Source organism: Tyto alba, unplaced genomic scaffold (genome assembly GCF_018691265.1).
Source record: "Tyto alba isolate M040663 unplaced genomic scaffold, T.alba_DEE_v4.0 Super-Scaffold_45, whole genome shotgun sequence".
NCBI classification, from domain to species: Eukaryota; Metazoa; Chordata; class Aves; order Strigiformes; family Tytonidae; genus Tyto; species Tyto alba.
Genome location: NW_024881321.1, coordinates 3,833,046 through 3,857,402, shown reverse-complemented (window position 1 = coordinate 3,857,402; position 24,357 = coordinate 3,833,046). Strand labels below are relative to the sequence as shown.

The following is a 24,357-nucleotide window of genomic DNA, read 5'->3' as shown; positions in this document are numbered from 1 at the left end:
AATAAATTCTCCCCAATCTGAGCCTGGTTTGCCCATGACAGTAGTTGGTAAGTAATCTCCCTGCCTTCATCTTGACCTACACGCTCTCTTCCAGCTTATTTTCTCCCCATCCTGTTGAGGAGAGGGAGTAAGAGAGCAGCTGGGTGGGCACCTAGCAGCAGGCCAAGGTCAATCCACCACAAGCTGTTGCCTTTTAAAAGAAACTTAAAATATACTGGTTCGCATTAAGCATTTGCCAGAACAGAATTTCAGATCAGCATTTGCCTAAAGCTTGCAGACAAGATTTTTCTACTGTAGTTTCCAGAGGAAGATTTTGTACTTCACCACTTCTTCCTATTTTCAAAATCTGACACAGATAAGGATTTCCAACACCCATTTACTATGTATACATTATTTGCAGAATTACAGAGAAGAGTAATTTTTATATGGAAAAATATAATATTAAAAATCTTACATACAAGAACAACACATAGCAACAAAAGGCTGCTCGCAGAACTAACATCCAGTCTTTCTGTCACCAGCTAAGATGAAATTCCTCTAGGCTGGGTTTTAAACAGTGATATTAAAGTCTTCTCTTTTTTTTGGTTTGTTGTTGTTTTGTTGGTTTTTCCCCCCCCCCCCCCCCCCTTCTTTTTTTCCTTTTTTACCCCCCATAAAGGAGACACTCATTAAAAATAGTAATGTCTAAAACAACATTATTTAATTCTTAGTCAGGCACCTGAAGATTTGGCTTTGAGCATCTTTTGAAAGCAGCAGTCAGAGGAATCCAGTTTCACAGAGGCGCCGGTGACGGAGTTTCTGAAAACGTCTTCCGAGCTGCAATCCGTAGACATTTTGGGCAGCCTCCAGACTTGAAGCACGCTTTGTGAAAGCATGTTTTGCACTCTGTTTATACGTACAAGCAGTTTAACATCCAGGAAAAAAAACAAATCCAAGAAATTAATCAATAGCTGTGTTCCTTGAAGGATGTTCTAATTCACCCAAGTATAAAATTAAACAGAAGCCCTGCAAGGCCAGGACAACACCCACCACTGTTATTAACTATGACTAAACATTCTGGTAAGATCTGCAGGCTTCACAAGGCATGTCAGCAAGCTCTGCTATAGCAGCAGTATAGCAGTGTCCCAGGGACTCTCACGTGTAGGTCCAAAAAATAGCCTCCCCCTGCAGCCATGATTACGTTCAGGCAAGTCCCTGGTTTTGCTCTCTGAATTCACCGATGCAAGGTAACTCTCACAGGCTGATTTTCAAAGATGCATGCTATCCATGGTTTTCAAATACACATGAAGGTTTTCAAATACACATGCTTTCAGTGAAGCAACTTCTCTATGTTTTCCTAAAATAAGTCTGAACAGTTTTACACACCGACGTGACCCCCCAGGAAGGAGGAAAAATGTTTGGTCTGGAACATACCTGTGCACCTTTTGCATTTGGCAATCTGATATGGAAAGAGCAGATCTGCACTCTGACAGAATTCACAGATAAACCCCTTCGCTTGACAGAGCTACAAGGACAGCAAGAGAGTTCATTTACTTTCAATCCAAGAAAAAAATACTTGGGAATGTCAGCAGGGATATTCCTCACACTAGCAGCTGTGAGGACGCGAATAGCCCCAGCTTTTCCTTACCTCACAACCATCCACGTGGGAGGTGGAGCTCTTCAGAATATCTTTAAGAAGGGGCAGTAACTGCCCTCGTTTGATCTTCACCAGATCATCCAGTGAGAAGAGATGCAGCTCCTCTGTCAGGTGACTGGGGACCTGTTCAAATTCTTTCAGTACGCTGCAAAGAGAAAGGAAAAACAAAGCAAGTTATAAAAAGTTGTTTTTCAAGTACAAGTTTCAGAATAAGTCCCTTTCACTTCTCTAGTTACCCACAGAGCATATAAGGCAAGTTCAAGCTAAATCTTACCTCCCCTGCCAGTTTGAGATCACATTAAAAACCTGGAGATGGGATGTAGAATGAAATGTCTGCTTTAAATGTGCATTCCTCAGGCACTGGAGTTGCCATATGCAGTTACCCAACAATTCTTAAATAATGCATAAAGGGCTCTCTCCTACCTCAGGAACAGTATGTAAAATCCCATACAGTATCTAATGCAATAAGCTAGGGTTATTTATTTATTTTTTTTTTTTAACTGCACAGACAACTTTGAGATTTTTTTATCCTGCATAGGTCACCATTGGGTAAAACTATAGTGGTACTGAGCTATACTGAAAATATAGGTATTACTTTTAAAACATCACTGGTTTAGAAGGTACAGTGAGGATCCTAACACTTATTTATATAACAGAATCACAGTTAGTTGTCTAGAAGAGAGACATTAAAATACATTTCTGTGTTAGAAAATTACACGTTCACCAAAATTAAAGAGGTCAATGTTAAAGAGAGAGTAGAACCTACTTTTAAAGCTTATTTTTCTTTTTAAAAAGGTCAGAAATTCTGCAGTGAAGGTTTTATCATTCACTTGTTTCCCTAATTAGTTATGCCCATAGTTTGGGAAGGTGAATACCACAAATTTTTAATGTGCAGCAACAAGCAAGGTGATGTTTTGGTATTTACCACTGTTGGTTACTACTTTCATCTGAGTATATTTATAAAATAAACTAAATTGAACATTATGACAGATTTCTGGAAGAAAACTTTAAACCCTCAAGGAACACAATTGTTCATTTTTTTACAATTTTTTTTAAAAAGGCAAATTATCTCAGAGATATACATAAGTATCTTTGACTTTTTAAGAATGAGAAAGAACCTAAGAGAGACAGAGTAGAAAAAATATACACCTAACAAAAAAGTAATTCAGCATTTAAAAATCAAATGTCTGAGTCTGTTACAAGAAACAGAAAGCTACCACATAAAACTTGTTCTTCGCTCAACATTTTCAGGGCAATAGAAGGAATTTTTGTTATTAGAATTTTCTCTAATGATCATATTAACTCATTTAAGACTGCACTGAAATGCCTCTAGAGAAGAAGGCTCTATAAGCACCTTCGATACAATTTAATAAGCTATTTTTCACAGCCCATACCTTTCACCAAACCTGCAGGTTTTCAAAAGCTTTTTCAAATGAAAAAGCTGTTCTTGTGCCTCCTAAAAGATGGAAGGGGAAAAATTAAACCGTTTTTGAAATTAAAACCAATTGCATTTACATATTCATAAGTGAGAAACACCACTATTTAAGTCAGAAACCCTTGTCAGTACATCACAGCACACCGAAAAATAGGAACCTCACGCTCAGCACAGAATTAGACAAATGGATTTTCTAATGCACAAAAGGCCAAGGAAGGGAAAGGCTACTTTTATTCACCGACAAGGGAAACAATTCCTAACACTACAAATGTCAGCACACCAAGATGCTAAAGCCAGACCTGTGTAACAACAGGCAAGTGTCTCCTCAGCCAAGAAAGGACCGCACGGCAACTTGTAATCTTCAGCAGAGCACTCTTTCTCAAAGTGTAGGATTTACAGCCCTTAGAGGAGCCAAAGGTGTCTTCTCTAGTGGCTCACAAAATTAAAAAGTCATTCAAAACTTTTGGGGCTTTCCAACAGCCAATTGCCAAGCAGAGGTAAATATTTACTGCAGGAACCCAGCTCCCCTCTGCAGACTAAAACTGGAAACCAATAAGGAAACACCTCCCAGAGACAAGGGGGAAAATGAGACCCCTGGCAGAAGATGGAAACTCCTCTCTCCTCCCCATTTATCCGAGGAGAGAGAGGGCAAGTCCCAGAAGTGGTGATGGGACAAGTCTAAGTGCAGAGAAACAAACTCTGCCTCCTTCCCACATACCCACACAGCAAAGGACAAACTGCACTAAGGAGTTCTTCCCAAAAGTCTCAGACCCACAAATTCCCAATAAAAAAAGCCCACACTTACCCTCACCCTGTCCATTTCTTTACTTTTTGTGTAGAGGGCTTTGTTAACACACGACACATTGAAAATTGGGTGCTGCCATATGCTGTCCAGTAGGTGTTTGGAGAAGTTGCATACGTAGTATTTTTTGAAGTCCCACTTCAAAAGTATTCGGGCAGGAATGGAAGACTGGGCATAGCTGTGGCAGCAGTCACAGAAGTATTTCCCCAGGTAGTCACAATAGCGGAGTCTCCCAACATATTCTGCAGGTAGGCAGCAATGAAACTGTGAATATTTCTAATACTTACTGGATATACCTCTTGTCTGTATGCCTATTCTGTCTAAATAACTCAGATGTACTGGAACGAGGGACAAGAGATTTATTCTGGGGGTTTCTTGGTTTTGTTTTTTTGTTTGTTTGTTGTTTCTGGTTTGTTTTGGTTTGGCTTTTTAAAGTAGGGGGGTTTATTATTGATGTAAACACATTCACAATGTCTGTACTTTGCATTAGAAGAGAAAGCTTTCCTCGTTTCCATATTTGTCAAACTGATTATACTTATCACCATGAGAGCTTAGAGAAATCATTGCTGCTTTACCCCCAAGAGAGACACACAAGATAAAACACACAGCAAAATACTTTTACCAAATGAAAAGACAAGCTGATCTTGGAGTCACATTCATATAATACTTTTTCATATAAAGAGGTTTGTGGATTTTTCCCAGCCATCCCAGAATATCAGGTTTGCTCAAGCTAATGTGCCATCACAAATTGTTGATACTTCACAGGCCATCACAAATGCTGCTCTTTTGTGAGCAGACCCAGAACAAGTCCTGAAAGCCGCTTCAAACATTCCTCAGGTACAGTCTGGTTGTCAGACTTGTAAATCATCACACTTCCAAGCAGTTCTCACAAAGTATCACCAAAAAAACACAAGCAGGATTTTGTGATCAAGATGTAAAGAAAAAAAGAAGTTTTTAAAAGACGCCCCAAAAGATCAGAAATGCACATTTCATAAGCTTGCATAAAACTTCCATAAAGTCTCTAAAAAGAGACTTTTGGAAATGTGTGAACTGGCACAGAAGAACAGCTATGGAAAGAAGCCATTGGAATATGTCAAACCAGCACTTCCCAGCTTGGAACTTTTTTTTTTTGATTGTTTTTCCTGTCTTGCTGCTGACTGTCATGAATTTTTACTGTATATGACAAGGACAGCTATCAAGTATTGTATTCTGTCCACAGTGAGAAATTCCGGGCAGTGGGATCTTACCACTTACTATTGCAGGTGCATTCAACAGTGAGATTTGCCTTCTATCTCAGATCATTTTACAATTGTGGTAAACCTATGTTGGTGAAGATTAAAGCCTGATTACTAGTAATGGATTCATAAGGTTTTTTTTTCCCCTTTTGGCAATACTTACTGCTTTCTATTGGAGTTCCACAACCAACACATGTAAAGTTTTGGGCAGCCACCACTGCATCTCTCCTGCATACAGAGGCAAATAGTTACACCTTTCAGCATCCAAAACACAGTTTAGTTAACATTCTCCCAAAGTGCAAGAGAGCTACACAGGCACCAGTGAAAATGTCCAAATTAGGAGCTGATTTCTACTCTTCCACATGAAGAGGGGAGTTCTGGAAGGAGGTGCAGATTATTATTTCAGTAGGAGTCTCTAAGCTATTATGTAGAGACTATACCATCAATTACTCCTAAATATGGCTTGATGCAAGAATTAAATTCTTTTCCATTTCTTTAGGTGGCAGTGGGAAATCCGCATCTGCAACTGAAAAAGCAACTGGACCTGCAGCAAAACAGGGAATTAGCTAGTTGCCTGCTGCGTGCATTTAACAGCACTTTACGCAGAGTGAAACAGTAGTTTCACCAAACACAACTTGTTTTTACTTCCCTTTCTGAAAACCTACTACCCATAAAATATCAGCAAGGAAACTGTGAAGAATATTCTCCGGGTAGTCTCACAAAATGAAATTTTTTAAGAGTCCAGCTAAGCACACTGCCAACATAACACCAAACAGTATGTGTATTATCACATGTAAAAGTGCACGTGCCATGTTAGTCAGGATGTGCCAACAGAGGGAAAAAAGATGCCATCTGCCTTCCAGCAAAGCTGGTGACACACACTGCATAAGGCTGCACCATGCACTAGCTCCAACCTTAGGTTCTGTTAAATCACCCAGGCTCCTTCCATCAACTTCAACAGGTTTTAAACAAATCCCCATGCTGTACTAAACAACAATGTTCAGATCCCTTAGACTTACTTGACTGAAGGGTGAATATTAAATATAATCTGAGATCTCGGTGGAGACCAGCCAGAAGATCCTCTTAATTTGGATATGATCTTTATTTCTTCAGCCAGATTCAAACTGGACTCAAGCTCTCTTGGAATCTCTTCTTTCAGCACAGACTATTGGGAAAGACAAACTCGAAGATGAACAGCCCATGAGCTGGGCATATGTTAAATGCTATGAAATATCTTCATTTATACACCAGGATTTTAAAGTTCAGTTTTCACCTGCATCCAGTCCCCCCTCAGTTAAATTCCCTCATATCAGTCCCAGAAGAGAATACATCCTCACTGTTTACAACTGTACATCTTAAATGTGCTGAAAAGTGCTAGAGACAATAATTTTTCTAAAAATTTATCTAAGATGAACTAATAAACTGTAAATAGTCATCTGTATTTATTTTTTTTTTATTTTATTTTTTTTTTAATGCAGCTTCCCCCCTCTCTCTAACAGGGCAGCAGCTGCAGCGAGACAATGATTATTTGGGGAACCAAATAAAGAGCCCGCTGTTTTCGGCTCAGACTCACCCTCTGCTTAGACGAGCTCAGGCAACCAGACAGTTGGACTGAAGAGTCTGTCTGCAACCAGTGTTTTCTGAAAGCTCTACACAACTCCTGGGCTGTCGCTTCAGCGGAATTGCTGCCCGGTTCAAAAGATGATCTGAAAGTTAAGCAATACAAACAGTGAAAAAGCATAGCAGGGAATAGCAGCATGTCAGCAGCAGCCCCGCTGCCTCCTCTGCATCCCTGAGAAGTTTTCTCCCATGCCTTGCTTTGATACACCCAGGCCACAGCCACCACCCTCCAGCGAGACTCCAGGACCAGAGAAGCGCTCTGCTAAGCCAAGCGCCACAGACATTTGCTGTCAAGCAGCATTCCTTCCCCTTCCTTGCGAGGACCAAATCTACCACTCCCACAGCTTTCTGTGTCCCAGCCAGAAGAGTCACCAGAAAGCTGGTCCAGCAGAAAAGGTAGTGCCACCAGGCTAAGATACATAGCATTACCTTTCATCTGGGGCGACAGACAGATTTTCAAGGTCTTCAAGTTCTGTGAAAAAGCAGAAAATTTTATCAAGCCATCTGCGAAACAAAGCTTCTGTTACTCAGCACTGTTTTAAATCTACCTGCTGTGCTACCACAATGTCAGTTTCAAATACATTAATCTTTACAACACCCTTGCTGGATATGAGAAATAAGTTCAGGCCTGGGTGTAAAACAGGCATAAAGAGTCTTATCTCCTTGGCAAATCTCTGACATCCACTCATGAAGAGTACTCCTAACAGCTATGCATCACATAGTCACTGATCGTCACATAGTCACTATCAGCCTCCCTTCAAAAGGGGGAGAATTGGTAAAGAGAAACTAAGTGCCTGCTAGGCCAGGTCCAGCCAGGAGGCACTAGACATAAATAATAATATACAGAACCAACAGGGTGCACATTCATTTTTTTGGACGCCGACAGATATTTGGAGACACCCATCACGAGCATGCCAGCTAACACCATGAACAAATCAGTAACAGGTGAGATGAATGGAATTAAAGCACACGTTTCTTCATTATGTTTGTACAGACAAAATATGCTTATGCAGACAAGGTGTTCACGTGGGTAGCATTAGTACTGGCCATTCGTACTGTTCACAAGACAAATGCTTCCCCATTCATGCATATCAAAATAACTCTTGCTACTAGAAATTCAGTTTTGGGAGCTAATTCTTTACTCTTAGATTAAAGGAAGAGGTGGTGAAAAACTAAGTGAATCTCTAAAACCAAAGGGAACAATAAAAAATGCATTTGTTAACAGGAAAAAATAAGATAGAGGTTAAATGTTGCTCAGGCTACTTTTAAGGGTTTCTGTATATGTAAAGTACAGAAGGTAACCAAAGAAACTCAGGCTGTCCTGAATAGAAGCAGAGCACTGGTGACTATAAGGGGACAGAGACATTCTGCTCTAGTCCTGAAGCAAAGGAAGGGCTGCCTAAAACCTTAACGACCTCTTTAATTAGGAATTGATCATGTCCTAAATTGTCTCAAGCAACGCTGCTACAGTTGACTAGGGTTGTGTCAGTTTCACACTTTGCTCACCCACATTCACTGGGTTCATCCTTAGACATAATTCCAGTCCTGTATTGGGTTGGGACAGCAAGGTTTTGGTATGGGAATCCACAGGGGTGGCTTCTATGAGAAGCTGCTGGAAGTTTCCCCATGTCCAACAGAGCCAGTGCAGCCGGCTCCGAGATGGACCCACCACTGGGCAAGGCTGAGCCCATCAACAGAGGTGGTAGCACCTCTGGGAGTTAAGAAGGGGAAGAAAACCTGCTGCACAATTGCAGCTGGAGAGAGGAGTGAGAATATGTGCGAGAACCTATTCTGCAGACACCAGGGTCGGTGAAGGAGGAGGGGGGAGGAGGTGCTCCAGGCACCGGAGCAGAGGTTCCCCTGCAGCCCCTGGTGAAGACCACGGTGAGGCAGGCTGTGCCCCTGCAGCCCGTGGGGGTCCACAGTGGAGCCTGCATGGAGGACCCCACGCTGGAGCAGGGGGATGCACCCAAAGGAGGTTGTGACCCTGTGGGAAGCCCACGCTGGAGCAGGCTCCTGGCAGGACCCGTGGAGAGAGGAGCCCACGCTGGAGCAGGCTCCTGGCAGGAGCTGTGACCCCGTGGGGGACCCACGCTGGAGCAGCCTGTTCCTGAAGGGCTGCACCCCGTGGGAGGGACCCACGCTGGAGCAGTTCATGAAGAGCTGCAGCCCGTGGGAAGGACTCATGTTGGAGAAGTCCATGGAGGACTGTCTCCCGTGGGAGGGACCCCACGCTGGAGCAGGGGAAGAGTGTGAGGAGTCCTCCCCCTGAGGAGGAAGGAGCAGCAGAGACAATGTGTGATTAACTGACCTCAGCCCCCATCCCCCTGTGCTTTGGCAGGAGAGAAATCGAGAGTAAAGCCCAGGAAGAAGAGAGGGGTGGGGGGAAAGTGCTTTAAGAGTTGGTTTTATTTCTCATCAACCTACTCTGATTTAACTGGTAAAAAATTAATTTTCCCAAGTTGAGTCTGTTTTGCCCATGACAGTAATTGGTGAGTGATCCCTCCCTGTCCTTATCTTGACCCACGAACCTTTTCATTATATTCTCTCCCCCGACCAGCTGAGGAGGGGAGCGATAGAGCGGCTTTGGCGGGCACCTAGTGCCCAGCCAGCGTCAACCCGCCACACCCTCAAATCAGCAAAGATTCCTTTTTACAAAAGGAAATCCTGCACCAGTCTGGTATCTCTGCATGTGTTCTAATAAGAAGTCATGCATATATATTGTTCTTTCCATTATCTCACGTTACTTCTCCTGCAACAACAGCTACTAAGTCAATATATTTTCTTAACCATGCAACAAATTCAGCTAAACAATGGAGCTGTTGCTGCAGTTGTAATTTTAAAGTCTTACCAATAATTACATATTCATCCTCTGAGTCACTGTGGCAACGAAATCTGGTAGCCTCATGACGTGATGGCAGATGCACTGGGGAGCTGACGGGCAGCAGAGCACTGCCTGTCCGGAACAAAGACAACACCAGTTAAACTTTGCCAGCATTTACAGAGTAGCTGCACTTATATTTATAGTTTTCTTTGCTTATCAAAACTTTAGCACACAGCATGTATTCAGAGAGCAATTTTATTTATTTGGCTTTCTGTGCATGTGTATAAAAACAATTCTTGGGTGTCTGTCATACAACATGCCCCTCAGTTTCTCAGAAAGGAGTTTCTGGAGACTAAACCAAAAGCTTTTATATTATTAGTGGTCTCTCCCCTTCTCACGTGCAAGCACGCCATCCATTTTTCCCCAGAAGTTATGTCTAAATTTAGACTTTAGACTTAAGTTCCATTGCTAAGGTCCATATTACTGAAGAGACTAAAATCTACTCAAAAATCTGTGTGCTGACTCAAACATTATAGTGCCAGGAACATTTATTATCTTGTCTCAAACTATACGTGCATGAATAAGCGCGGCAGTTTCACTCAAATCAATTGCGTGGCCTGATTTGCATATTGCAGAAGTAAACACAGAAAAAAAGAGCCAAGCTTCAAATTCTGCAAAAAAGGATTTAAGCAGAGACAAAACCAGCCAACTACAGACATGTTCTGTGGAGAGTTGTGCTTGGTGTGTGGCACTTCAATCTTATATTTTCTTTTTCACATAAAATAATACAGATGTGAGCATTCAAAAGGAAGAATTCAGCCCACAGAGAAAACACTTGTGGCATAATGATCCTCAGGGAAACACAGCTCTCAAGAGACTCGAAGGTAACAGATGATTTGGTTCCAAGCAATGCCCAAATTAATTTAGTATTTTCTTGCATAAAAATAAATGGCAATGGCTGTCAGACAAGGTTGCCGTATGGACTAAGTAACTTGCCTTCATAGCCACTGTCTGAAGAGGCAACAGAAGAATCAGACTTCTTCACTCCAGGGTAAGAAGATAACACCAAATCAGTGTGATAGCTGCCATCTGATCCACTCGCTTCCTCCACACCCCAGGACTCTGCTTGTTGGCTTAGGATATTACATTTCATTTTTTCTAGCGATGCTATAATCATATCTGCAACAAAAAAGTGCGCGTTTTCCTGGACACAGGATTGGAACGCTCATTAGTACACAGCGTATTTGATATTTACTTGAGTGAAATATATAATTTTCCCCTGTACTTTTTCAACTCAACCGAGAAGTAAGGCTATCTCACCTTTCATTTAAACAACAAAAGAAACACCCCAAGGGCAATTCAGAGACAACATGCAAAAGGCAACTGCTCAGATAATTGTCTCACCCTTGATTAAAACATACAATTTACTTTAATCTTACTCATCTATTAGATAAAAAGAAACTCGATTACATGCCTAATTCATTAATATGTATGCATTTTAGGGACTTAGTCTTCTAGTTACACTAGGTTATTTAGTATGCAAGTGTGAATCCATGTAACCTATTTAATAGGACTTAATTTCAAGTCAGCATGTACAAGCAGTTTTGCACCCATGCTAACTTGGACGGGGCCAGAAGTGGCAAGTTTTGAAGGGACTGCAGATCTTCAGGTGATGGGTAGTACAGAAGCTAGTAAAATGCTTTCACTCATAAAGAGTTAAGGCAGTGAAGTAGGGACTATGTAGTGAGATAGCTTACGTGGTCAACTCAAGGCTGCAAGTAGGAGCCTAGCTCCCCTGGGGTTCACGCTGCTGTAAAAGGCAGCTGTTTCAAAGCTTCACCTTAGCTTTTCCCGGCCAGACAACCCCTACCCATGGTGTCCCTTAACATCTCGCCTGCCTCGGTCACCCGTTCTCTAGGAAAAGGCAATTTGTAAAGTCACCTCCGGCATCACTGAGACATCCAGACAAAACTGGAGCTCCCTTTCCCAACAGCACTGCTGTATCCCTTGCTTCCTGTGGTCTAACAGAGCACCCCACCAGCCCTGAACCTGAGCTACTGCTGCTGGCTTGGGCACAGCTTCCCAGCCCGGGCTCAGTTTAAAAATTAACGTGCCATGAAGAGATAGGTGCACTCAGGTGCACGGATGGAAACCCAGAGGTGTCCAGATACTGTCCCCTCTCAACTGTGCATGTCTGCATTGTGCAAAGCTAAACCTCTAAAAAAAATGGCAGTAGCTAGGGCTAGAGGTCCTGAGTGCAGAATAATTCAAGCTTTTTATAAAGTGGCTTATGCTCAGAAAATTGTACCACTCCATGTCAGTATTCATGACATCCCCTACAACCTGTATGGGAAGCATGAAGACAGACATCAGTGTTTAGAAACAGCTATATCTGAAGGAGCACAGACATCACTGCTTTCTTATTGTCCACAGCCAAATGCATTTAGAAGAGATTAATCTCAACATTAGAGAGAGCCCACAAGTACCTGTGGGTGTTTGAAGAGGCTTTTATCTTTTCCTTAACACTGATGAACATCACAGTGCACAGTTTCTCCAGAGACAACTTTCAGTGAACTTTGTGAAACACCATCAGCAAATGAAAGAATTAAACAGCCATTTTCCTTTTGGGAGATAAAGAAGACATCTCCTACTTCCAAGATTCAAAAAACCTGTGTGGCACTGGTTAACCCTAAATCAGGGACAGAGCGCAGCGTGTGTATCAGCACACCCTGCTGATAAAAGCAACTATGAGTGCATTCAAGAGCTGCGTTGCAGAAAGATGGACCAGCTCTCCTGTACTCAGCATGACTACCAGCTTTCAGCTCTGCCTCCTCATAGGTCCATCATCCCTGGAAGCAGCCCCACCAACCTTCTCATTTCTCTCCCCACCCACCCGCATCAGTGGAAAATCCCTCTAGATTATCTGACCCATCTCCTTCCTGGCACAGGACTACAACTCACAGACCTGCTGACACTACACGTACCTTAGTTTTCAGTTTCCTAAATTTCAAAGAGATTATTTCACAACATAAAAGTGCTTTGGGGTTTTTTTGTTTGGTTGGTTAGATGTTTGTTTTGGTTTTGGTTTTTTTTTTTTTTTGGTTGTTATGTGGTTTTTTTTTTTTTTTTTTGTTTTTTTTTTTTTTTTTAAGGCAGCCTCTTTCATAACAGACTAAGCCCTTGATATCTTTTAACACCTGTAGTCACATCAGCCCCCAATCATCTACACAGAAGTAGCTGATGCAATCTTGCCTCACTCAGTAGTTCTCCGACTACAGTTTCTAATCCAGATATCTATTCACTGGTCTCCTGGTGACTGAAAGGAAATTACTTTGGGCTTGGTTCCCACATTATAGATGGAGAAACATCATCTCCTTTCTGAAACACCTTTTACAAAAAGCAACATGAAAAGCTAATTCACAAGTTTGTTGGCTTTTGGTGTGTGACTTATTGGGTGGTTTGTCTGCTTTGTGTTTTTTTGTTTGTTTGTCTTGTTTGGGTTTTTTTTTTGTTTTGTTTGTTTGTTTGTGTTTTTTTTTTTTTTAATGCACCTTAGGGACACTGAGAGCTTCAAATCAAATGAAGGATGTGCCACTCCAGTAAAACCAGTGCTGTGCACAAAGACAATTACCTCTTGGGCCCAGGACATGGGACCACATGCATATCCACAGTCCCGCAAAAAAATCTCCTTCTGTAGGCACATCTTTGAAGCTCTTTTGGATTAAATCCTACTTATTGCAATAACTAATTATAACATTAACCCCTCTTTCCCAAATGTTAGAAAAGATTAACATTTAGCAGAGTTATGTGTGACAACATTATCTTCTCACCTTTACCTCTGTTTATAAGCTCCAATGGGCTGCCTATCTAGCAACACACCTAAGTGTTTGAGCCCCTTATGCAAATTAGAAACCATGAGAAACTGCTTAAATTACTCCAAATGTTACAGTTATTGTGCTTGTTATTCATATGGTAATTCTTTCACAGCGATCTCACATGCTCATCATGCGCACCCACAAAAAAACCCCAACTTCTCCCTATCTCCCAATAATAAAAGCATGAGGTAAATCCCATCCATATGCATGTAGCTGCAACAAATTCTACATAACATATTCTACTGTAACTTTAAAGTGTCTATAATAATCTTAACGTCTGGTCTCAAGGAATGTGTGGGAAAATGATGGAGTGAAAAGGGGAAATGTTTAGTGTTATAAAATATTCCTATTTTAAAATAATTAATGGATTAAGAATAAAAATAAATTAAGAAATAGGCATTTTAGGTTTGTATGTTCACCCACAGAGGGGAAGAAGAGGGAAAATACAGGATTTGTAAAGAATATTCCATCTATCAGAAAGTTCTGTTATTGAGAAATGCCTCCTGTCATTTGGTTTTGCCACTATAAAACGGAAAAAAAAAAAAAAATACAACTAGTCTTTATTGTCCTCACCTTCTCTACATCTTCTGGAAGCATGCAGATGTCCTGCAATGAGCGATTCAGGAGTATAGCACTTATGTTCAAAGGAGAAGGAGAATCTGTGGGTATAACAAGAACTTTTATTAGTTTTTTGAGTTTCTTCTGCAGCAACCAGGATGAGTGCAGAGTGATTTCCAGAAAGCAAAACAAACTTTCTGCCCTAAAACTGAACACCGTTGGGGCTAGAGGTTGTGGTGGAAGTTAGGGAGAAGAGAGAAATGCGAGGAACTCACTGGCCTTTGAACTACCCTACCAACCCGAAGCAGGAATATCAACTACCAGGAAAACACAGTTTAAATGCTGTGTGGTGATAGCACCCCCAACACCAGCCCTCTGCCAGCTACCGCCCGCGGACAACCAGAGCCAGAACCTCAGGCTAGGATTACAGGGATGGTCCACAGTTTTCAACATGGCCAACTCCTCTGCTCATTCACAATAGTTGGAAGAAAAAAGAAATCTCACTGCTGTCCGGGCACACAGAGAGATGCATCAGCTCTAAAAGATTCCCTGAATCACTGCTGGTATCATGGGACTACAGCAACTTTGAAAAAGCTCTGTCATTATGCTTCCAAACCTTGAGGAAATCTCCCTCCTGTTTCCAAATGCAACCCATACTGCATGATAATATGCACAACCGGGATGGAGGCGCTAGCCACAGTACTCTCTGCTTCCCAGAATAACAGTTCTGTTTTCCTGGCATGTGCTGCTGGGTACGATAGGCAGGTGAAACAAAATTAATCTCTTTTTCCCGTTAAGAACTTTTCACTATGCAGCAGGTGACGCATCTGGTTTTCTACAGATGTACCATGGATTGCTTTTTGTATATATGGTCACAATCTTCTTCCCCAAATAATTGAAGGTGTGAGATCACACCCTCATGTTTTGTTTTCAAAGCACTCACAACCACTGCTACAAGAAATCTGCTGGAAGGATAACAAAGATTGTTTATAATGTCTATGGATATACACACTTTTGAACTATGAAAAGAAATTACTCCTGTTTTTTTTTTTTTTTTTCACATTGACTTGTGTTTACTACCTCTTCTTTGACCCTATAGCCAAGCAATTTGTTTCACTGTAGTGATGTTTATAGCATAAAATAAACCATATCTAAATGCTACTAGCACACATGCCATTTAAAGCCATTGCAGATAACATGGCTTAATCAATAGCTCTTAAAAAAAAAAAAAATGCCATTCCTAAATTTGCTTAAAAGTCACAGGAAGGATAAAGAGGTCCCACAAAATGAGAATAATTTATGAAAACAGATTTAATCACCTAATCAGGCTACTTTCATGCCTATTTGATGATTCATTTTACTGGATAAGCAGTGTGTAAGGAGCACAGGTAAGAGTTAATGGCTCTACAGCTTGATAAAAGCTTACATTCTCATCAGTTAAAAGAGCAAATATTACTCCTGAACTAAAAATAATATGCAGAAATAAGGAAATTGGAAAATTATTCCTTTCTCTTTAAAATAGAAGATGCAATTCATCTTAAATATAATTTTGAAACCTAATAGGATCTTTTTCTTTTGCTTACCTCTTGCATCCTACTTGCATCTTTCTGTGAAAAGAATGTAAAGTGGAAAGGAGCATGGGAACAAAGCCCAACACATCCAGCAATGGGACGCAACTCTGGGTCTGAGGCAAAAAATAATCTGGTCACCCTCCTGCTCCTGAGCGCTGTTGCCTGAAGGCTGCTGGGGGTGGGGAAAGAGTCCTCAAGAGCCACAGAAGGAAGTGACTTTGATGCACACTGAGGTTAAAAGCAAGAAAAAGCCCTGCCAACTGCCTGTGACACACCAGCCACAACAAAGCCCCCAGAAAACACCAAATTCAGTCACAGGCTCCTCATTAACAATGATGGAGCCTTGTCAGAAGGTTCCATGAGGCCACCAGGGAATGGTCCTTAAATGTATGAACAAGGCCTAACAGGGATCCCACAGGACCAGCATAAAATCCCACTGAAAAAAAAATTATTTATTCTGATTTAAGTTGTCCTATGTAATTTTCTTACATCTTGTACATCCCTCACCAATTCTCCTATAAGAAACAAAAGTGGGAAACCACCACCTCTGAGATAGAAATGGAAAGGATGACAAGTCAGGAGATGCTCTTGTGTAATTCCCGCTTTCTTAAGAAGTATTTAATTTCTTCTTTTTCAGTTTGTCATTCTCTTTTCCCATCCGCATAGTCCTGCACAACGCAGGGGAGAATGAGACATCACTCCTGCCGCCCCCAGCTACCCAGTGGTGAGTTAAACAGCTGGAAGCAACAAGGAACAATGAAATGCCAAAATTTTCACATTGTACAGAACAGACCGAAGCCTAACGCAGAGTCCACCATGTTGCGCAGCATCTAACAGAATCCTGGCTCCCATGAGGATTATTTGTTAGTAAAATCAAGGATGCTACTTCTTCAGTCACCTGGCTGCTGCATTCCTCCATCTGCTTTCTGGAGAGCCAGCAGCGTTACTGACCCGACGCAAGCTCGTGACACACCCTACTCGTGCCAGAAGATCGAGTCACACACAATTTATTTGTTCTTTCACACGTGCCTCGTGGTCCCCGCTAACACCAAGAGCCTGGGCTGTGTTTTCCAGACGTGGCTACCCAAACCTGCGCAACTGGCCCCAGCCAGCTCCAACCGCCGGGGGTGGTTTCCTTCTCCCTGGCCGGCACCTCTCAAATTCACGGGGCCAACAAAACACCCAGCAGAAGGAAACAACCATAATTGTCACCATACTAACTGTTGACCACAGCCTACCCCAGATGACAACGTTGTTATTATTAAGCGCTCCCAGCCCTGCAACGGCACGTGCCTATTTGAGATCTCGCTGTCAAATTGAGGCCTCGGAGGAGCTCCAAGTAAATAGCTAGGAACGACCAGAGCTTGGAAGTGGAGCTCAAAAGGGTGGTGACACTAGGACTGATACTGACCAAAGGGAGAAGGAGGAATAAAAATAAAATTAAAAAGAAAAAATAAATCTACATAAGTCAGCCTTGCCATTTTTATTTATAATACAAAGGCGGGCTGAGTGGTCCCTGCTGTTTGCCTGCTTTCCAGCAGAAAGATCAGCCCTCAGTTGCACCATCTTTCCGAGGCTCCATACCTAGTTAGAAGCAGCCATTAGACACCCCTAACACCCCTTATAAATAAAAATAAAAATGTTTCATCTCGCTGTAGCAAAGGCTGTTCATATCGACGTGAGGTATCAAACCTGAGGGGACTGTTCCGCTGTGCTAGCTGAGGGGCCGGGGCCCAGGCCTGCGGCCCAGGCAGGCCGGCACGCCCCATGGAGGCGGACACGGCCCAGAGGCCAGGCCAGCCGCTCCACCAGCCATCTCGGGGGGCACCGCACTGAATCCCCCCCACTGAACAGGTCCTCGCCTACGGGCCCACGCTGCCCGAGCCCTCTGCGATGGCAGGAACTCCCTCCTCAGGAGGCAGCCTTTGCTAGCAGCCCTCGGCCTGCGTCTCTTCACAAACATGCGGGATACCCACGCGGTCGGAAGCTGGTGAGGGGCAAAAAGATCCTGATCTGCATTGGATGGGGCTATGTGTCTCTGAGATGGCAGGCGCACTGGGAAATGGAAAGAGAAAAAAATAGTCGCACTCTAGCACAAGCCAATTTAGTCATAACGACCACAGATGTTAATGCCCTGCCTCCAAAATCCCAGAATCAAAGGACTCCCTCTTCTCCAGCTCACATCAAACACAAGGAGATGTCCCAGGGAGCCCACAGACACCGATGAAATCGCTGCCAAATGCCCAGATCAGTGCTATCTGCTTTTGTGAGAAGGGTAACAGTGAAGACAAGATAAAAGTGGTAGAAGCTTCATCCAGTGGATGTTCTACATTGCTTGCAGCTCAGCGATTTCTACATTTCACCAAAGGTTGCATATTACAGAAGCATTTCTGCATCATGAGACTGACAACTACTGTAAGCATGAGTGTCTCCTGTTTCACTGAATGCAACCTTCTGGTTCTCAGTTCTTAAGCTTTCTCTTTCTCCCCTTTCCCCTCTTTTGAATGACAGCATTTGTCTAATTTGCAATCGCCATAAACAAGGCCCATTTCATTTACAGTTGTCTGTCTTAGCACAGAAATCTTAAAACAAAAGTGGACCTGTAAAGTTACCTGTTGGATTGACTGGCTCTGACTGGGAAAGTCCACTGGGAGAATTGCTGTCACCACTGCTGACAGGCGCAGGCTCCAAAGCATCAGGGTATTTCAACACATCTGCTGGCTTACCAACAGTTGGATCTGGAAGAAGCCCTGTGAAAGCCAAGTCTCTTTCTGAAGAGTTATAATGCTCTTTTCCAGAATGCACAACAGCTGATGTGACAGTGCCTCCTGTTAACGTCACCTGGGTAAAGCAGTCCTGCTTCAGAGGGCACACGTCTGAAAGAGTGAAACCATTCAAGGAGGAAGCAGCAGAATCCCTGTCAGAGTAACGGGGACAAAAGAAAGTATCCAGTGAGGGCTTAGAGGAATTGCAGCACGTGTTGTCCCAACAGGCCCGGTGCCTTGTAAACCGAATGTCTGTTTGTGTACAGGCAGCGTTGTGATGTGCAGAATCGCTGTCGTCATGGCTATCCCCGTCGCTGCTTTCTTCCCACTGCTCCACATCACTGTCCAGATGCTCAGCTCCCTGCATTGTGGTCTGCTCCAGTGCCAAAGAGGGCTTCAAACCAGACGCATTTAAAACAGACACGAGAATGTCTTTGATAGCTTCAGCACTGTCTGGGTATGATCCAAAACTTCCAGCATGTCCAATCACTGCTGGCCTTGAGTATTCATCTGTTCAGAAAAGGCAAGAAACTGAGACGTTAGGAAGCAATCATAAAAAAAATATATACTTTTCATATACAACATTAATAAAACACACACTATTTTTAAACACGGGTGAGAAGAAATGGAAGAACTAATTCACACACCACACTGCTGCCTCTTCCTGCAAGAAAGCTGTTGCTTTCTTCAGTCAGGAAGCAATTCTGTCGTTGATAAGGCTAGGTAATAAACCAACAGTGAAGTATGCTGCTTCTAGCCAAACACAATTAGTTAGGACTTTAATGGTGACTGATTGTCAGCATGCTCAAAAACATCAGTGTTCTAAAAAAAAAAATGGATGAGGTACAGTTACCAGCACAGGTACTAGTTCTATTGCCAGTAAAAGAGGTCACATTATAGCAAGACATGTGGAGTATCAATACAGCAGGAAGAAAAAAAAAAAAAAAAAAAAGCACACTTGGTAATAAAATGTCATGGGCCTGTGTGTTTCAGTTCAGTCAGACACTCCTCCTCATGTGGAAAAGGCTAAACTAACCTTCAGTCCATTACTCATAAGGGTGTCAATATTTATGTGAACTCATAAAGAAAACTAGCTCTGTTACAGTGAGTTCATTATAATACCTCTGAAGGAATCAAAAATTCCGCCCGTCAAAGTCCTACGTGATCTACTGCAAAACTAGAGTTCAACAGAAAATGGGGAAACTGCTTTCGGTGGCAAACACAGCAACATTAGCATGATGTAGAAGTGCACACTTCAACCAGTAGCTATTCAAGTATAAATTGAAGTCCTATACCTTGAACAAAAAGCCTCACAAGAACTGCCATCATCCAAGCAATGGAGAGATGAGACACAAAGTCTATGGTCAAGAATAAACTATCAACCACATCACAACAATTTAAGTTAATAACTGTCTCCTTTGGGAAGATAAGTCCATTGTAAAATGCTAAGAATAGCTACAATCGAGAAGATTCATTTCCAGGGCAAAGAACTCTTAGTTAGGACCACGAGGAATGTTAAACACCAGTGGTGAAAAAAGCAGTAGGTCTTGCAGACTGCAGACTTTGCCCAAAGGTTGATCTCCTTGGACATATCTCAATGGAAAACAGTAAATCTCTCACCCAGAAGCCAGCAAGCACTCAAACTGCATGATAAGAAAGTTTACTAACGAAGGGATCAAAACCAAAACAAAAACGCCCACATACTTTGTAAAAGCAAGTCTATACAAAAAGCAGTCCTCATTAAGAGAAAACTGAAAAAAAAATTAAGAACATCACATATAAGCTATACTGCAAGGGTTGCTAGTACTGCTGTCCTAGTAAAGCCAGGTCAAAATTAGCTGAAGAGTTGATCAGTGATTGGGACCAGCCACCTGCCACTTACCAGTACACAGCTCTTGCAGAAACAGCAGCAAAACTGCAGATTTTACTGGCTGCACTTGCAAAGAAGCACCTTGCCAACTTAGCCAGCCATGGCAGAATAAGGGCAGGAATGGGAAAAGCTGACTTTCAAACAAATGTATTTCAATCTTTTTCAGGAAAAGAAAGGAATTTTGGTAACTACTGACATTTTACTTGCACAGGAATACCTTAACCTAGGCTGAAAACAGCATCTTTTCTGTGCAAGACAACACATTTAGTTTTAGTCTTCAACTAAGAGTTTTCTGCTCTGCTCTCCTATTGCAAAGCCCATCCTAACAGCCTTCCCATCCCCTCTCACCCTTCGTCATCTCCACTACTCCAGCATCATGTAGCATCTCCAGCGCTAATCATATAACCACACTGACTTACTCCACTAAATACTTGTTCTTAGTGGATTGTAAGAGGAGAAAAGAACAATTTTTTAAATTTTAAGTCACGATTCTGTTCTGTCAAGCTTTAAAAAAAACAACAAAAACAACAACAAACTCAAAAACCCGAACAGACCAAAACCCACATTTTAAACTACTACCAGAAATAGACTGGTTCCAATAAAAAAAAAAACAAACTCAAGTTCAGTTTTGCAACTGATACTCATGTGAGTAATTATGGTGATCTGTTAAAATCCAAGAAATTATTTCTTGAATGAGCAAGGAGTTAACCTGCCAAGAAACAAGTATTCAAGTATTTTACTCTTGAGCACTCAAAATGCCAGCATAACTGACATGGCCAAACTACCATTTGAAAGGGAAAAAAACCCCCATACTTTCAAATTGTATAATATACTTTGATGTTGTCCCATCTTTAAAGCCAATAAGCAAGGTTTCACTCTCCAACCAGACTACAGTTTTTTAGTACACACAAATATCGACAGCTTTTGCTAGAACTACAAGCACGAGAGCTCCCCAGAGGGAGGATTAGAACAAACTGGCATACCTGAGAGAACGGAGATTTGAGGTGTCGGAGCAAGGCAGCTAATCCTCGCTGAGGGATTTGAAGAATACGTTGACTCGGTGAAAGCCACCTTTAGGCTTCCGTGGTTTAACTAGAACAAGAACACATAGCCAATCTGATTATAAAACAACAGTACTCTGGTAATGATACTCCCAGTCTCACAGTCATCCCAGCAGGAAGAACACCATGCTAAGGCCTGCCAACAGTCACCTAACCACTGCCTATACTTCTGGTTGTCTGAAAAATCTCCCTAAAAGCATGCACCATCTGAGGAGAGCTGGCATCTCAACTCTGCCTCTTGTATTGCACTCCAGAAAGCAGGCAACTAAAAGAAACTTTCTGTGGTAGGAGAATTAAATGTGCATAAGGCATGTACAAGAGAAAATGCCAAATCAGGTGTCTATGTATCTGCAAAACAACAGGAACAAAGTGGAAAAGAATTCAAGGAACAACCAATCCGTAGCTGGAAGCACGGGCCTGTTTAGATGTATACAGTCTGTGAGCTAAATCTGAGGCCCTGACACCACAAGCACCTGATGCATCTGCTGCTTGATCTCCCAGCTGTATCGACTGGGAGCAAGCATGGTCACAATCACATCTGCTTAATTTGATAGAACGCAGTACACACGGTTCACGTCAGCAATGTGGCTGACCCAGCATAAAGCAAGAAGCGACACAGATAATACTTGACCTGGCATACAGCCTGCCAGTATAAACTGACAAAAATTTTAAAAGCATTTAAACTGACTGAGCAGGTTTATACCAGATCAGCATTTCACTTTGTGTGGTAATGATGCTTCCGATCTGGTATGTCTAACCCCAAAGCTGGATTTATCATATTGTCAAATCAGCATAAGCTGAACAAGGGCAAGCAGCTTAGCGCAGATACTGATGGGGCTAATTCTAACAAGGCAGTAAGATACACTCAAGACAGTAATGAAACAGGTCTCCCCCCTCTCCAAGATCACAAATTCCTTCTGAGGGTCACACATTTGTCTTCCGCTCCCTCTCCACTGCCTCAAGAATATCATGGAGGTGCAGAGCACATCACAGAAAACAGGAAAAAATCAAAGTCATGTCCTGCTCCGGCAGGCACCACGAAAAGGCACTTAACCAAGGTGTACCTCGTGCCTTCTCCCCGGCTCAGTGACATCATGAAGATGTCTCCACACAGAAGCATCCCCGGGATGCCTCTCACCCTCACCCTGTGATCCCATACCAAGAGAAAGGTGTTAAAAGGTCTGCTGTCCCCTGTCACCCTGTGCTGACCTCCAAGTTCCCCATGCGGTCCCACGGGAGAGTGAGGTGACTCAGAGCAGATCTAGTCCAGATACCCTTCACACTCATGGAATGAAGAAGAAATTAAAACCCACAAAGAATTTTCCTTTTAACTGAAGAATAACATCGTGGGCCAAAACCAGTATGCTGAATTTCAAATATTTAGTGTTTGATTATGCCAGCGCTTAGAAAAATACTCTTTTCAGTATCTGATAGTGCTTTCTTTTTTTTCCTCTCTGCACTAACTTAAAAAAACTGTAATGTAGGCAGGATTTATATGTATAAATATCATATTGTCATTATTACTGGATAAAGTAGTTCTTACAGAAACTAATTTTTTATTACTTTTTTTTTTTTTAAATATACTTTTAATATCACCAATTAACAGACTACATCTTAGGATGCAAGTATCACAGCTGCCTGACACCGGGGTGAATACAAGTACTTTATCAGTAAGCGTAAACATTAAGAGTGCTAAGATTTTTTTTTTTTTTTTCACAACCTTCTCATCTCTTAGATCTTATCAGGAGCAAAAGGTCTTCTGAGCATTCAGATAAAAGATTTCCATTTACTTCTAAGATGTTACGATTTCAACCATACCACAAATTGGTAAAGAGTTCCTTTGGTATTTAACTATCAAACTAAAAAAAAAAAAAAACAAAACAAAACAAAAACAAACAAACAACCCAACCCCCCAAAAAAAAACAACTGAAGAGCGCTTATAAGGAAATATGACAGAGGTGCATGTGAAGTACCACAACACCCTGCCATAACCGATAAAAAACCACCGACATCTTTCATCGCACAGATGAGCCAGCCCTTCCCCCTCTCAGTGTCGGGACTGTATTTCCAAAATGAACCCCGTAAAACCCCCAGCATTTAAAAATAAAGTGCTTACCACAACCACTGACGATTAAAAGCTATTTTTTGAAAGAAGTTCCCCCAGCTAACGAAAACACTGAGCCAACGTTTAGATGCCTTGCTTGCCTTACCTTTTTCGAGCAGGGGTGCTTGAAGACCTCTGTTGTGCTGTAGCTGGCCAGAGCTACTGCATGGAGAGACATGATGGGAAAACATTCATTTTTTTGTTGTTGTGAAGTACCTGGAAGCAGCAGAGAAAGAATTACAATCGCCGCCACGCTAACCGCGATTCTCCGTGTGCTTTGCAGACGCTACGTTTCACGTTCCGAACTGTTTTCGGTCTTGACTTCGCACGCTTGGGAGCTTACCGAAAAGCAGAGCTCAGCGACAACGTGCTAGAAAGAGCCAAATGCGGGATTTTAAAGAAGAAACAAAACAAAACAACTGCACGACGCAGCGGGGATGCCTACCGCAGGCGTAACAGGAGCGTATTGATCCGCTGTACCCCGCAGTTTGTTGTAAAAGAAGGACTCGGCAGCACCGAAGCCAGCGAAGCCCCCGCGTTCCGGCGCTGCAGCAGAGGCTGCGCTCCCCGCCGGTACCGGGCAGGGGCAAGGCACCGGCGACGACCAAAACCCGGCGTTGTCCCGCCGGCACGGCGCTGGGGAGCCGCGCAGCCCTTCACACGGAAGCGCTCAGATCGCCGGACGGCTTTGGGAAGAGCTTAATCCGGAGCGAAATGCACCGAAACATCCCGCCGCCTCAGACTGCCTGCCTGCCGCCCGGCTTCGGCTTCGGCTTCGACTTCGGCTTCGGCTTCGGCTTCGACTTCGGCTTCGGCTTCGGCTTCGGCTTCGGCTTCGGCTTCGGCTTCGGCTTCGACTTCGGCTTCGGCTTCGGCCGCACCTGCAGCCGCGGCGCCCGCCCTGCCCGCCGGGACACCGCACGGTCCCCGCCGCCTCCCCGGGCTGAGGCCGAGGCGGCTGCGGCCCCGCGGGCTCCCGGGGGCGGGGAGCACCGCCCCCC

The 24,357-nt window shown here is 42.9% G+C and overlaps 1 protein-coding gene across 2 annotated transcripts; it reads right to left on the bottom strand.

Moving 5' to 3' along the window:
• Positions 1 to 621: 621 nt before the first annotated feature.
• RUBCNL (rubicon like autophagy enhancer) lies at positions 622 to 24,285 on the bottom strand. 2 transcript variants are annotated; one of them, XM_033006678.2, is made up of 16 exons: positions 23,802 to 24,285; positions 23,463 to 23,572; positions 21,175 to 21,283; positions 18,169 to 18,831; positions 14,001 to 14,086; positions 10,549 to 10,756; positions 9,580 to 9,684; positions 7,158 to 7,200; positions 6,682 to 6,814; positions 6,128 to 6,273; positions 5,272 to 5,336; positions 3,877 to 4,115; positions 3,031 to 3,092; positions 1,628 to 1,781; positions 1,414 to 1,504; positions 622 to 885 (listed from the first exon to the last, which is right to left on the bottom strand). In XM_033006678.2, exons 2-16 carry the CDS (start codon positions 23,532 to 23,534, stop codon positions 773 to 775), a joined length of 2,289 nt encoding a protein of 762 aa, XP_032862569.2. In that variant the 5' UTR covers positions 23,535 to 23,572; positions 23,802 to 24,285; the 3' UTR covers positions 622 to 772. The 2 variants fall into 2 exon arrangements, with proteins under 2 accessions (XP_032862569.2, XP_032862571.2); XM_033006680.2 differs by lacking the exon at positions 23,802 to 24,285 and having other exon boundaries at positions 23,463 to 23,793.
• Between the last annotated feature and the right edge of the window lie 72 nt (positions 24,286 to 24,357).

What these genes read in the sequence shown, in the direction of transcription:
- RUBCNL (XM_033006678.2), bottom strand. Translation starts at nt 23,534, where the DNA reads ATGTCTCTCCATGCAGTAGCTCTGGCCAGCTACAGCACAACAGAGGTC. An exon ending in AAGAAATGGACAGGGTGAGG is followed by an intron (nt 3,093 to 3,876) that starts GTAAGTGTGGGC and finishes TCCATCTTTTAG; the next exon opens with GAGGCACAAGAACAGCTTTT. An exon ending in CAAATGCAAAAGGTGCACAG is followed by an intron (nt 886 to 1,413) that starts GTATGTTCCAGA and finishes ACGTATAAACAG; the next exon opens with AGTGCAAAACATGCTTTCAC.